Raw genomic sequence first — 15,478 nt, 5'->3', positions numbered from 1 at the left:
TCTACCCACATTTGATGTTGTGCGACATAGGTGGGAACATACTATAGCTAGCCTCCTGAAAGCTGGAAGGTTCTGCAACCTGAGCCACCAATGTTTGGTACCTGTCAGGTTGTCTATGCTATATTTTGTTCGTCCTAGGAGTTCCAGAAAAGTCCTCTGCATCTCTCAATGTCTGACGAACCTCTCTACTGGCTCGACAACTAATCGTGGGAGGTTCAACAAGCTCCTCTTCATCCTCCCTCTGCTCCTCCATCTGTTGAGAACTCCCTGGATTTCCTGCAGCTGAGGAAATACTGTTATTGGTCACAGTACTCGATCCTTGTGACTGTCCCCTGCCTGTCCCATTGGTTGCCCCTGCTGCTGGACCAAAGGAGCTTCTGCTGACTGATTTTGATCACCTACAAGCATCTCAAGAGATCTTCTGAAAGCGCGGCCCTTTATGTACTTTACGTCTCGCCTTACTACAATCTTCCTATTGCTAGGAATGTAGATTATGTATGCCTATGAAGTTTCGTTGTACCCAACGAAGAACCCCTTCTCTGCAGTCTGATCTAGTTTGGTACATATATCATATGGCACGTGGCAATAAGCAACACTGCCAAAAGTTTTGAAGTGGCAAACCTCTGGCTTCTTCCCTGTGAAGACTCCTTATGGAGTTTTTTTCGTCAATGCTTTATGAGGAGTCCTGTTCTGAATATATATTGTCATGTTACATGCCTCTGCCCATTGAAATCTAGGTAGATCCTGGTCATATAACATAGCCTTTGTAGCTCCAACAATGGTTCTATTTTTCCGCTCCGCTACACCATTCTGTTATGGATTATATGGAGTTGCCCATTCTCTCTTGATGCCTTCCTTCGCACAGAAATCTATGATGTCTTTATCAATATATTCTCCACCATTATCTGAGTGAAGCACCTTGATCTTCTTCCCTGTCGCATTCTCCACGAGAGCTTTAAATTCTTTGAAATGATCGAAGACCTCATTTTTGGTCTTCAAGAAGCAGATCCAGGTTTCCCTGGAATGGTCATCAATAAAGGTGACGAAATATTCAGCATCATTGAGAGCTCTAGTGCACATCGGGCCGCAAATATCTGAATGTGTGAGTTCTAACACACCATCAACTTTGTTATCACTTCTTGGAAATGTTGCCTTAGCATACTTCCCAAGTACGCATCCTCTGCACACATCATCGTGTTCCGTGCCAAGTTCTAGAACCCCTATTACTGTTTCTCTGAGCATCTTGAGTTCTCCATGGTGTAGATGTCCCATTCTCCTATGCCATAACTCATTCAACTCCTTCCCACTACTACTATCATTGCCTATTAGTGGCATTGGAGAATCAATCTATAACCATTACAATCTGTTACTTCGAACTCGAATTTGTCTTACCTTTTTCCAGCTTGGGTGTTTGACATACACATTCTTCCCTACGAAGTGAATATCATGATTCATACTTATCTTGTAACTGGGATACTGAAATTGGGTTCATACCCAATCCTAGCACATGTAATACATCTGTAGTGTTGGTGCTCGCCCCTGACTCCCTCTAAAAATCTATGGTACTTTCCTACTGGAGTACATTTTGTTTTGTTTTCCAAAGTAATCTGGAATTTCATATGCTCCTCCTTGTAGCTAGAGAAATATTCTCTAACCCGTGTCATGTGAGTTGATGCTCCACTTTCTATATTCTTGACACCCTGTGATGCTGATCCTAATAAGTAAGAAAATTCGTCTTCCAATCTGGAAGACAAATTTGAAGTCTCCTTAATGTTACTTCTATCCATGGTTATGCTGAAGAATTTATAGTGTGCTATTCCTCTGCCCAACGAAGGTACTGAGCGGCTCCTTCTGCCTCTACAATCACTTGATTTGGAAGGATTGAATTTTTCTGCCTCCTCTCTCAGAAAAATCTAACTTTCCTCAAGCAACTTGGTTTCTTAGCAAAATACTTTGCTTCCCTTGGGAATTTCGGCGTGTTGCCCTTGCTGAGCAGCGAAACTCCTTTCCTTCATTTTTTTGAGTTCTCTAGTTGATCAACTTGGCTTTGATAGCATGTGAAATTTGTATCTATTGCAGCAACTGGAAATTATTCTTCTAATTGAAATTTTAATTATGCAGTTTATTTGGTATGACAAACAATAAATAAAATCACAACTGCGATTTTCACCATAAAATTACTATGGAAAATAAAATACTGAAAAATGAGAAATTATAACACACACAAGAATTTTGACATGGTTATTTTTGGACAATTGTGCTCGGAAAAACCCAATACGGTAAAATCGGTGCAGCAGATGAGGGTTTTATTATTATTCTTCAGCAACAATTTTGAATACAATAATTTAGATGCCCAACTGGCAATTTAATTTGACGAAAATACTGGCAAAATTATTGTGAAAATTTTCTCTCACCCCACAGCTAATTTCTGCCACCAAAATTACCTCCCTAGCCTCCTGTGTCACCCTCTGCGCAGAGCTTACGCTAGCCCTATGAGAATTTCGGCCTTCCTTCCTTTGCCTCTTCCGGGGACTAGAAACCTGTCCCGGAATGTTGTTGCCCTCCTCTTCCACCTACTACTCACCCTTTGGCTCTATCTTCTCTGCTGAGATACTACTACTGAGAAAATCGAACTGACTGGGCAACTGAGTATTTGCACTGGTGTATCCTCCATCACCACATCGACCTCCTCTTATAATCCACTGTTGGAGTACCAACAACCAAAATTAAAACTTAACCAATGGCTAAGATTATTTCTAGATCGACTCGTGTGCGTTTCTAGATGATTCTCACCTTATCTCAATAAATACTGATTAATTAACCATATTCCCTAAGTTTAGACTTACGAAATATTTAAAAAGCGGTTAATAATCTAATTGAGACACTTCTATGTGGAATTTTCAAAAACGATTTCTGGGTTTTGGAGATCTCATGTATTCTAGCCTCTACGCCAAATTTCGTGGCTAGAACACATTTGACGCTACAAAAACTAACGCAGGATAGCCAGTATTCAACATCCATAATTGGAATTTCTCATTGTTGCGTAATAATAAAAACCCTTAGCTGCTACACTGGTTATCCCAAGTTGGGTTTTTCAGGGGACTTTTGTGCAAAACTAATGGTGTCATTTTTATGTGTTGTGTTAGATTTTCTCAGTTTCCAACGCTATTTTTCTTCTGCAGTATTTATTTGTGAAAATCATAGTGTGAATTATTTGATATTTGTCGCAGCATACAATAGATAAATTGTTAAATTAATTAACAATTAGAAAAATAATTTCCAGTTGTTGTGATAGATTGAAAATTTCACATGGTATCAAAGCGTGAGTGGTCAGTCGGGAAGCTTAAAAGCGGAGGTAAGAATTTTGTTGTTCAGTGGGAGCAGCAGGCCGAAATTCTCAGAGGCAGTGCAGTACCCAGACAGGCCGATCGAATTTTTGGAGCAGAAGTTCGATTTTCAGTTACATGTTGGCAAAAAAGTCGAGTTGCCCGGGATAATGGTTCCAGTACTTAGAGGGTGCAATAACAACTCAGATTTTCGCTGAGAAGATTCCTTGGTAGGACGCAGAGGGTTTTGCAGCAGCAGAATCAGCATCGGGTGGAAGAGAAAAGCACACACAGAGAGAAAATTTCTCTCATGGAACTTTGAGTCTCAGAAGTTCGATTTTTCAGCAGTGGATTGGTAGTAGCTGAGTGCATATTTTCTTACTCCAGAAGGGAGTGCATATAGCAGAACCAACAACCAAGCGCAGGGAAAGAGGGAGCTTTCGACAGATCCAGAGATGGACACAGCAAGGCTTAGTGATAAGGATAGGTTGGATGGAGCTTCGAACTACGTCATCTAGAAGGCTAGGATGTCCTTCCTTCTAGATGAATATGGCCTAAAAGCCTACATAGATAATGTGGTGCAAATTCCCTAAGATGCGGATCAACTCAAAGAATATAAGAAGGAGATGGCGAGGGCGAAGCGGTTGATCTTCTATGGAGTCCGAGATCATATAGTCTCACATTTGGCGGACAATGGTACAGCCAGAGAAATGTGGGTAGCTTTCTCCACGCTATATCAGAGTTCTTCCGAGCAGTGGAAGATGTTCTTGGAAGAAAAGCTCAGATGCATCAAGATGCAGAAGGGAGAAGGCATAGATCTCTTCCTCACCAAGATTCAGGAGGTCCGAGATCAACTTTTAGCTATTGGGGCAACGCCTCAACCATCAGAGCTAGTACAGTTGGCACTAAACAATGTCTCAGAGGATTGGCAAGTCTTCATCCAATGTATATTGGGCAGAGAGACGCTACCTAGATGGTAGAGGATGTGGGCTGATTTGCAGCAGGAGGAAATGAGGCGAGCTTGGCTTAAGAGCTCTATCAATGGCAGTAGTAGAGGATCAAAGGGTGTGAAGGAGGAGGAGAATGTGGCCCTAGCATCAAAGGGTCCTAGTCAAGGGCAGGAGGAGCAGAAGAAGAAGAAAAAGGACCTGTCAAAGGTCAAGTGTGGTGAGTTCAATCACTACAGCACACAGTGTCCTCTCAGGAAGAAGGCATGCAAGAGAAGCAAGACCAGCAGGCAGCATCTGCGGAAATAAACAAGCTTTTCTCTAAGCTAGCGGAAGAGTTTGTTACGTTCGCAGATATACCTCCAGGACTGAGGTGGGGTGATTTGGTGTTGTAGCCCTAGAGAGCTACAGAGAATGGGCAGGGTCCTTGAGGAGTCCACCTCATGGATAATTACCTAGCTATGGGGACCCATAGTATTCAGTAGCAGGATGGATCAGTGGCAATTGATGCAGTTAGTACCAAAGTGAAGGTTGTAGACTAGTAGCAATCAGATGCTGAGGAGTGCAGTGCAATGTTGACAACAGAGCAGGTGGCTTAATGTAAAGTTGGCAGCAGCATAGATTCTTCAGTGACAGTGTAGTAGCTAGTAGCAGTCAGAGACTCAGGAGTCAGAGGCATCACATTGAGCACAGTTGATTCGATATTTCAGATGCTTCTCAGTTGTAGTAGTTGCAATTGCAGCAACAACAAATGAGAGGGAGTTGTAGTGCAGATGCACAACTAGCAGCAATATGGTAGTGTCAGCAGCAGCACAGATGCAACATCAGAGTTATGAAATGTTGGTGGGCAACAACAGCATGACAGGAGATGATACAGAGACAGAGTATGGTGGCAGGGTGTGCAACACTAGAAAATAGTCCTCGCTAAGAGAGTATTAGTTTTTGTAGCATCGAATGTGTTCTAGCCATGAAATTTGGTGGAGAGGCTAGAATACATGAGATCAACCCATAAATCGTTTCTGGAAATTCTACCTAGAGATGACATAATTATTTTATTAACCTATTTTTTAATGTTTCCTATGTCTAAACTTAGGAAAACTAGTTAATTAATCAAAAGTAATTAAGTCAAGGTGAGAATAGTCTAGAAACTCACACAGATCGACTTAAAGATGATCCTAGCCCTTGATTAAGTTTTAATCTTGGTCGTTGGTGCCCCAACAGAGGATTATAAGAAGTCAATGGGCACTTGGAGAACACACTAGAGAGGCTTGGAGAATTCGATTTTCTAGAGTAGCAACAGTCAATTGCCAGAAGTTTGAGCTTCAGTGAGGAAGCAGAGATAGTGAGGCTGGAGGAATTTTTCCAGATCCAGTGAGTACATTTGCAGAGAGGCTGAGATTTCTCCAAGGAGGCTACGCAGAGCCTCAAGAAGGCAGTTTGATTTGCTGGGAAGGAAGATGTTTTCAGCTCCAGTGGTCGGGCAGAGGTTCCAGAGTGTCGGAGAAGCATTTTCCCAGCTAGCATTAGGCAGGACGACTAGATTAGCAGTCAATTCGGGCAACAGTTGCAGCAGGTAGCATCAGATTGATGCAGAGCCTGCATAGGCCTAATTGGATGGCTTGCTTTTCAGAGGTAGTCTAATGTCAGAATTGCCTGGAGTGAGGGTAATTTCCCTTTAGTTATTTTTTCCATTATTTCCTCTACAAGATAACGAGTATTCGGCATCCAGATTATTGTACTTGGAATTTCTCACTGCTGCATAATAATAAAAACCCTCAGTTGTTGCACTAGTTCTCCCATGTTGGGTTTTTTACGGGGACTTTTGTCTAAAAATAACGATGTCATTTTTATGTGTGTGCTATATTTTCTCAGTTTCCAACACTATTTTTTTTTCGCAGTATTTATTTGTGAAAATCACAGTGTGAATTATTTGATATTTGCTATAGCAGACAACAGATAAATTGTTAAATAAATTAACAATTAGAAAAATAATTTCCAATTGCTGCGATAGATGAAATTTTCACACCCAACTTGGGGTTGGGAATCAGGATGTGCATGGGTTCATTAATGATGTAGGGGCACTCATGGGGCTTTAGGAACTAGGGTGATGGCCATAGTGAGGGGTAGAGCTCATGCTTGGCTTTTTTCCATGTGGTATATTAATGTCTCGACCATCTTTTGAATTTTATAATATTTTTTATTTTGTTTCTTGCTTGTGGCCATGATATGCTTTTAACTTTCTTTTAACGGCATCAACCTCCATGGCAACATTTCCAGGCCCGACCCAAACACGTGGACAAGGGGAGGGGGTGTGCCAGTGCCTTGTGGACCCAGTGGTTGTGTGGTCCCGGAGAGGGAAAATGATGAAATAAGACTTGTAGTGTGCAAAGGGGAGTGAAAAATGTGGATCAGGAAAACAGGACCATGCCACCAAAAGCGGGGTTTCCAAGTAGTGCCCTTCCTGAAACCATAGGTCAATAGGGGAGATCCCACGAGACTAAGATTGAGGATTAACCCCCCATTTAAGGTGAGGGAACAAAACTATGGTCAAAACCCTTCCTTCTTCCAAGTCACCCAATAATCCGTGCCCAAGGAAAAACAAGCATAAGGACCTGATTGCACAATGAAAAGCATACCTTTTGGGTCGGATTGCCCACCTTCGAACAGATGCTCTCGATAGATGGGTGAGGGGACATATGACTAGTGCAAGGAGTGGAGGTTAAGTAGCACAATGCATTGACTACACTGGTGGCTATCAAGGGCTGTTGGGTGTTGGCTAAAGAGAGATCTAGAAGATAAATTTCTCCTATGGGGTCACCCATTTTGGTGGGTAACAAGCCCCAATAGTGGTCTTGACCTCCTTCAACCTCTTAAGTATGATGAATGAAGAGGAAAACCAAGTATTTACAATCTTCAATAATGATAGACATTTCTACTCTTTATAGATGTGAGGGTATTGATATGTTTTTGTACAAAATTGTAGATATGGCGTGCATCATCAATAAGACTTCCCATCTATGTCAAGTGCAATGTGATAAATTCAAGTGCTAAATTCAGAGAATGAACAATTCAAGGCATCTAAAATGTCTCTTTATATTTAGTTTCCACAATCATGCCAGCACCATAACAAATAGGTACATTATCGGTAATAATTTGCACCCAAGAATCAACACTTTCATCTTCAATATCTTTATTGAACAACTCACCCATATATTGTACATCATTGTATTTTCCTGTGAAGCAGAGGTACTTAAACCTAGGGGTGGGGTTCTCATACCCGTACCCGATTCACGCTCCTAAGCACCAGAAACCGCTTCACATTCTTCTCAACGGACCCTTCCGAACCTGGTTTGCGTATGGAGAACCCGATACTCTGAAAATTAAAAAAGAGTTTTTTCTTTGACGGGTACTTGGCACCCCATAAAAGGGTGTGTGGTTCCCTGAAAACGAGTATGCGAAGGGCCTGTTGACTAATGAGCTTAGTGATGTTGATCATGATGACATGGATGTTGATGAGTGATGACATGGCTTGAGGAAGCCAAATCAATTTTCTTGAGACTTGTTCATTGTTCAGTAATTAGTTAGTTAAGTAGTTATTAGGCAAAGGGCTTTGATCATGTCGATTCACCAAGAGGCAACCAGGGCGGTATAAAGCCAAGGGCCTCCCTCAATTTGTAATCATCTTCTATCTTTTTAATAATAATAAATATGATTTCGTTGAATAATCGGTGTTAATTGTGCCATCTAGTATCAGAGGGGTCAATTCTCCCTGGAGTTCTCTGCCCGTCCCTTTTTCATTCGGTCTCCTTCATTCTTTTGACTCCATTGTCATGCTACTGCACCCTATTCTTCCACCGTCCGACTGTGCCACTGTTCCTATTCTGCCACGCCAGTTCGAACGACCAAGCAGTCTGACCCGTGTCAATCATCTTCCATCCTTCTCTGCTGTGATCCACCGCAACAACATTCTGATGTTCTGCCCCAGTCTTAGCGTCGTCCTCCATCATTCCGTCCCACCACCATTCCACGTCCATCCTGCGGTTTTGCCTATCGCCCTCCATCACTATGTCCCACCGCCATTCCACGTCCACCTTGTCGTTCTACCTGTCGCCTTGTTTGTAACACTGCACAGTGAATTTGTGGCCCTGATCTACCACCTTCTATCCAGACAAAACGTCACCTCCTTTGGTGTTGACCATATCTCTTCATTCAATCTGTATGCTCATTCAAATAGTATGCCATCCTATTATATAGTGAATATATTTAAACTTTAATTTATTTTTATATAGTTTATAACTATATAATTTATTTAAACTAATTATATAATTTATAAGTATATAATTTTAAAAAAATTATTATTATTATTATTATTATTATTATATATATATATATATATATATATATATATAAAGTAAAAAATATTTCAAATTAAAACAAGGTTAAGCTGACGGACAAATATACACCCCCACAAACCCGTTCAATGTCGTCAATGACAATGGTTGATTTCAACAAAAAACTAATTGATCTGGAGAATAGGATTACTAGCCACTCCGAATGATTTCAACCAGTGTTGCAGGAAGCGCCCCCCCCCGGATCCTAGGCTGGAATCGCGTCCCGTACGGAAGCGTTCCGGAAGCGTCCTAGGAAGCGCGATTCCATTTTTTCCGAAGCGCGATTCCAAAATTTTAATGCGCTTCCTGGGATTCGGGTAAGGATTTTAGAGAGCAGTTTCGGTGATATGACTGAGATTACTATCTCGGATCTCATAGAAGATTGCGTTGAAGATTGGGTTCAATTTTGTTATGTATCACAATGAATGCGGATTGCAATGGAGACAGTTCTGTTATGTATTACAGTGACTCAATGTTATTCCTATCACAGTTTCGATGCTACCTTGATTTCGATGCTATTACAGTGATCACACTTCGGTGATATTACAGTGATCACACTTCAGTGCAGTGATGCAGTCACAGAAACTCGAATTATCTCTGAAATAAAATTTGGGTACCACAGTAAGGTAATGCAGATTAAAGGTTTTGTGCTACCACAGTCTTGGTGCCTCAACAGTAAGAACAGTCATCAATAGATTTTGGTATAACTACAGTGATACAAATTTGGTATCACAACAGTGAGAAAGTTTTCATCACAATAAGAAGATCTTGGTACCTAACACAGTCTCAATGATAAGGGTTCGGTGAGAAGGTTTCACTGTCAAAATCTTGATGCATAACAATGATATTACAAGGATAAGGACTTTTCATCACATACATAGAAATTCGATCAAGGCACTTCAGAGTTTCGATGATATTATGTAATGCTTAAATCAAAATTTTCCCATTTAATTTTACAATTGAATTGCTAAATTCATGTAATGCTTAAAAATTTGATGTATGTTTGTAATAGCTAGAATATAGATGATTGTTGTACATACTAGTAACTACAATGGAATCATGGATGCCATATCTATCTTGATTTATGCAAAAATATGCATGTTTTCATGTCTTCTACAATTAATTTGGTATTTGGGATGTTTGTTTTGAGTATAAATGCAAAAAAATATAAAAATATATATATATATATAGCAGACGCTTCCGCGGACGCTTCGCTTCCTAGATTTTTGGAAAATGACGCTTCCGCGCTTCCGCTTCGCTCCCGCTTCGTGCAACATTGATTTCAACCAAAAATTAGTCGATTTTGAGAGTAAGGTTATCGGACATTCCGACGATATCAAGAAGCTACAGGATACGACAAGTCGAATAGAACAATAGCTCGGGTAGAACTTTATCAAATCCGAAGTATATTATAATCAGACAATGACGTCGCTGAACACTTTGTGTGAAAGGATGAAGGTTACACCTGAACAACTACTCCAGGATGATGGAGGTAATCAACAACACAATTCATTAGATTCAACAAACTCAACAGATTCTCATGAAAAAGAGTCGTCTCCAAAAAAATCATCCACACACCATCAAGGAAATAGTAACGCGACTTTTTCAAATAAGCAACTCTGGAATTCATTCGCCAATCAATACCCTCTTTTCGCTCCACCATTAGCGACGTATCAGTGAAAGGCATAAATCGAGCTGCCCAAATTCGATGGTAGCGGAAAATGCAGCGTTGCGTGGCCGAATAAAGCAAAAGAATACTTCGAGATTTACGACATCGACAATGATGACGAAAAGATTAGGCATGCTTCCATGAAAATGGAAGAAGCATATAATTGGTATATGTGGTGGAAGAAGACAACAATCACCGCCATCAATTGGAGAAAATTTAAGGATGCATTCTTTCAAAGATTCCAAGGTGTAAAGGAAGAAGAGTTCTTTTCAACACTCATCAGATTACGACAAAAAGGAAAAAATAAATTGGCACCAAAGTTCTATGGACCATACCAGATCAACAAAAAGATCATCCAAGTTGCATATAGTTTAAGCCTTCAGGATAAAAGCCGTGTTCACAACGTTTTCCATGTATGCTGCCTTAAAAGGGCACTGGGCGACCATCAATCAACACAAACAACGCTTCCACCCTTGGATGATGAAGGAAGGGTCATTTTAGAACCAGAAGGTATCATATCCACCAGAGAAAAGAAGCTTTGATTTTGTGTAATCAAGGAATACTTTATCAAGTGGAAGGACTTACCAAAAGAAGAAGCTTCTTGGGAGACTGAAGCATTTCGTCAACAACATCCGTTGTTACGTATGCTTTGAGGAAAAAGCATTTTTTGGGAGGAAGGCAATGTTATACAAAAATTAATTAGTTAAGTAGTTATTAGGCAAAGGTCATGATCAAAGATCATGCCCATTCACCAAGGGGCACCTAGGGAGGTATAAAGTGAAGGGAATCCCTCAATTTGTAATCATCTTCTATCTTTTTAATAATAATAAATTTGAATTCGTTGAATGATCGGTGTTAACTGTGTCATTTCACTTTGTTTTGGAATTTTCTATTTTATGTGTGGAAATGTCTTAAAGCAAATTTTGAATGTAGTATGACAGTGGAGTCCTAGAATATAATATATATCTATTATCATGATTCATATCTCTTTGCTTGATATTAAATTTGAAATTTCAATGTGAATGCTCAATGTTTTATTTTCATGTTGTAAATTGGAAGATTTCAAAATTGAAACTTCATAATTTGAATTTCGTAAACTATAATATAGTATATACTCTCGATGAACCCACATTTCCTGGAAACTTAGGTATTTTCCAAGACCATCCACTACTTCAGTGCTTTCAGGGAAGATACCATAAAATTGATGAATGGATGGTGTGCTACATCCATCTGTCAGAGATAATACTAACACTGGAGGAGGGCTATGATGGTTTAATAGGGTCTAGGATTTTATCCACTTCCTTCTTTTCCTTAACCAACAATTCAGTTTTAAGCTTCTCTAAAATAGGAAGCATATACCTGGTTGGAGCTTGTTCAACTAGAGCTTGACAAATCTCAATAAACAAAGGAGACAATGAAGCATTAAATAAAATGAAGTTGATATAGAAAAAGAACCCAATGGTATGCTCAACCTCCTCTCACCTCTTTTGTTGAATGATTTTGTCCATTAGACCAACACTAGGAGAAGGCCTCTTTCTTGATGGCTGAATTGCAATCCCACTCCCAAATCCACTAGATAGCTTCCCTAGGAATTGAAGAGGATCCTCATTTTTGTTTTCCTACTTGTTACCACTTTTCCCAAGCCATTATTATCCTCTCTTTCCATTTCTTTTCATTTGGTAGCATTCACTGCTTTACTTTCTCCAAGTCCACAGTCAAGGGATAGCAAATGGCCCTTAACTCAGTAGTAGGTTTTCTCATATAGAGTGTTGCAGAAATTACATGTCCAAAGAACATTTCCTCCCCCGATAAACTTTTCCTTGGACCCTTGCCATCTTTTTACATACTTCTACAGCAGACATTTCTTTTCCTGAGCATGCTGTCTTGCTACAACAGAGTTTTTCTCAGCATTGGAAGCTGCACTCAAAGCGCCACTTGTAGTAGATGGAACACTAGTAGAGAGATGTGAACTTAAGGTGGGGTGTGGCACAACATCAACAGTGGCATTCCTTCTTTTCCTTTGACCTTTACCAGCTGCCCTTGTGGATTAATCCATGATTTCTGTGGAACAAATTAGAAAAAAATAAAAATAAAAATAAAAAAATTGGAAAAGGAAACAATTATGGTTTGCTAATCCACCATCAAAGCACTTGGAATTCCTTCAAATCTGAATTTTACCCTTCAACAGAACAATAACACGCCATGAGAGCTTCTACCCTGCGGTTGAAAGTGACAAAAATAAAGTGAAAAAGCTTTTAGAGCCCTAGTGAATCTCCTTTTCGGCAGGCATGTTGGGACACACTAAAACATGTGTTTGTATCCTGCATGTTAGACATGTGGCACAATAGAACAGATGCCTTTGCACATGTCCTGTTTTAGGACATGTGCTGAATACATGATCTAGTGTGGCACATGTCTGACATGCAGGATATAGACATGGTACCTCTGGGGGTTGTGTCCTGTTACTTATCTTTTAAGTGGTGTCCATTTCTATAAATATGCTTGAGTTCTTTTGAAGGGATTGATTTTATAAAATTCCAGTCTGCATATGAACTAACATGCATCCATCTTAACCTTAAACCTGTTAAGCACCAAGAAGGATAAAAACCCAGGCTAAGACAGATCTGATAACACCATTTATGTTTGTGATTTAAACACTACGATATAGAATATTATATTTAATGTTTCCCTTACACACTTGAAGCAATACGCACACGAAGGCATAAATGAAGGCATGCACACTCAAAGTACCAGCCAGCTGAAACCACCATTTATGTTTATGATTTAAACAGTACGATATAGAATATTATATTCAATGTTTCCCTTACACACTTGAAGCAATATGCACATGAAGGCATAAATGAAGCCATGCACACTCAAAGTACCAGCCATCTATTCGACCTGGGCTGTAAAATGCACCTCTTGGTGCAATTATCCCTCAAACTATTTATGGGAATAAGTAATTCTTCAACAGTCATCCTTGCTAACATAGATAATAATCGCAGTTATATATGCAACTAAAGGAAAAATATTAACGTGTAAGCGCATCTGATCTCATTTTGATTCTACTCTGCTATTTTCACATGACTAATGTGAGCTTTCATATGCATCATACTTATTTGGTGCTTATTGTATGCAGCAATAACAAGCAAAGGATAGCAGATTATCTAAACTGCATAATTGGAATGTGAGAGCATGATGTCCCTTATCATGTTCACTTTGCTATTGATAATGGTAAGATGCCTCTGGATTATGCTTTTATAAATAAAATCTAGAGTTTGATTGGTTGCATTTTAGATTGATATTTTTCCGGCCTTAAAAACTTGTTGACAAGCTGGGTGGGATTCAGTCTTCGTTGCACCTAGACTCTGTTGCATACACTATACTGGTTTTCAGCATTGGTTGGTTAATGATACATTGCACATCTGATACTCTTGTAATGATAATCAAGAGGTTTATAGAAACATGCACCCTTCAATTCAGCCAGGTATAATGGTTTACTGTCATGTTTTTAACATGCTTTTGAGTAAAGAATGACTTGTCTCCGCATCATAAGTCCCCATTTAACAGCTTTTGCAACAAGAACTTGTATATAACCAAAAACCTTACACAATTCATTCTTTACTTATTTTTTGATTTTGCAATTTTGCAGATGCATGATGTGGACAATTTACACTGTTAAAGTGGACTCTTCAAAAGTACTTTGGAAAAGAGGGCAGATCGTCTTTAACAAGCTGAAGTTTGTGTGCGCTCAACCAAGCTTCCTTTCAAGTCCCCTAATGCTGAGTATGACATGATAATGATAATTTCATACAGTGGTGGATGGTCAAGGATATCTTATTATAAATTGCACTTGTCACTGTTTTATGCCCATTTGTCAGACTATTCTTTTCTTTGGGTGTTCTTTCATCTATGAGTGGGCCTAATGGTTAAGAACATGTGCTTCCTCATAACAGGTCAGATTCGAATCCAGAGCGGGTAGAGTATGTACACTTCCATAGACTTTAGCAGTCAAAATCACTATGCAGAGGTAGGTCACTTGTCCCACAAACAAGGAGGTCTCATACACCAGTTTGGTGTCTGGCTTGGCCATAACCTTAAAAATAGATTATTATTATTGTTATTATAAGCTGGTGATAGAGGGTGAGTAACATGATTTAGAAGCAGAATTATATTGTTGTAGCAAATGGAGAAATAAGTAACATATTGAGAAAAATTCGAAGTATTAATTAGTTTATTGTAGGGTAACTAGTAGTCATAAAAAAATTGAATGATGTGATTAGATGGAAATGTACACAAGTCCCTGTACAAAGGGTGAAATTTCAAAGGAAGAAAGCTAGCTTTTTCTCCAGGAAATTCTAGGTTCCCATTGAATATGCTCTGAAGCTTCTGGTGTTTGCAAGTATCTATAGATATGTTTAGTAATAAATGCTTATAATAAGTTGATGATGTTACAATGAATCTTGTGATGATATATTGTTAAAATTGGCAACTAGGGCCAAATTCCACCTTAGGACAACTCATATGATGGAAATGATTATTGCATTGGATTCCTCTTTTCGAGAGGTCCAATTTTGATATAAAGATCATCTCATTATGACAAGCAGAAATGGAATTTTGAATTTATTCTCTCTCATGCACAAATTGTCACAGTTGGCCTTAGTCAAATGTAGGCTCATGAAGCCCAATAGATGTGTCTCCTCACCCTCAACGAAATGTATAAATAGGGTTGACCTCTCTCCTCATTTGGACATCATCTCATCACAACACATCATCTCTCTTCTCTTGATTGGTTCATATAGCTCAATGAAAGCCTCTCTCTTCTTCGCACGTGTGGTAGGAGGCCAAATTTTTGCACTGTTTTGGAGGCCAAAAATTTCAAGGAACATGGCAACGTTGACTTGGACCATTTTGACCAGCATTGACTTTGTGCTTGTGGGCAGAATTTTGGTTTTTGAAGGCCACATTAATTGGCACGGTTTTCGAGGTGATTGGGATAGTTTGAATGGTTTGACTTCAGACTTTGACCACAGATATTACAATAGTGTTTGACTGGGTTGACCGCACTGTTTTTTCGCTGAATTTGACCCTCTTGGAAGGTTGAATTCTTCTACTATTGACCGAGCTGCTTGGAGGACATTTTGG

The 15,478-nt window shown here is 39.5% G+C and overlaps 1 protein-coding gene across 7 annotated transcripts in view; it reads left to right on the top strand.

Moving 5' to 3' along the window:
- Positions 1-14,439, top strand: part of LOC149234940 (histone-lysine N-methyltransferase ASHH3-like) — a 343,338-nt gene extending 328,899 nt beyond the window's left edge. For 6 of the 7 annotated variants that reach the window (XR_016246143.1, XR_016246139.1, XR_016246137.1 and 3 more), the window contains 2 exons: positions 13,473-13,567; positions 13,986-14,439. Coding sequence is in view for 1 of the 7 variants with exons in the window: in XM_089372008.1 (XP_089228134.1) it covers positions 13,473-13,524 (52 nt within the window). In the remaining 6 variants the exon portion in view is untranslated. The remainder of the gene's footprint in view (positions 1-13,472; positions 13,568-13,985) is intronic. The other variant, XR_016246140.1, reaches the window with a different exon arrangement.
- Positions 14,440-15,478: the final 1,039 nt, after the last annotated feature.

Source organism: Pinus tabuliformis, chromosome 8 (assembly GCF_031772625.1).
Source record: "Pinus tabuliformis cultivar Carrire ecotype Pingquan chromosome 8, CPIR1, whole genome shotgun sequence".
Taxonomy (NCBI): domain Eukaryota; kingdom Viridiplantae; phylum Streptophyta; class Pinopsida; order Pinales; family Pinaceae; genus Pinus; species Pinus tabuliformis.
The sequence above is the reverse complement of the archived record's forward strand: the minus strand, read 5'-3'. Positions and strand labels throughout refer to the sequence as shown.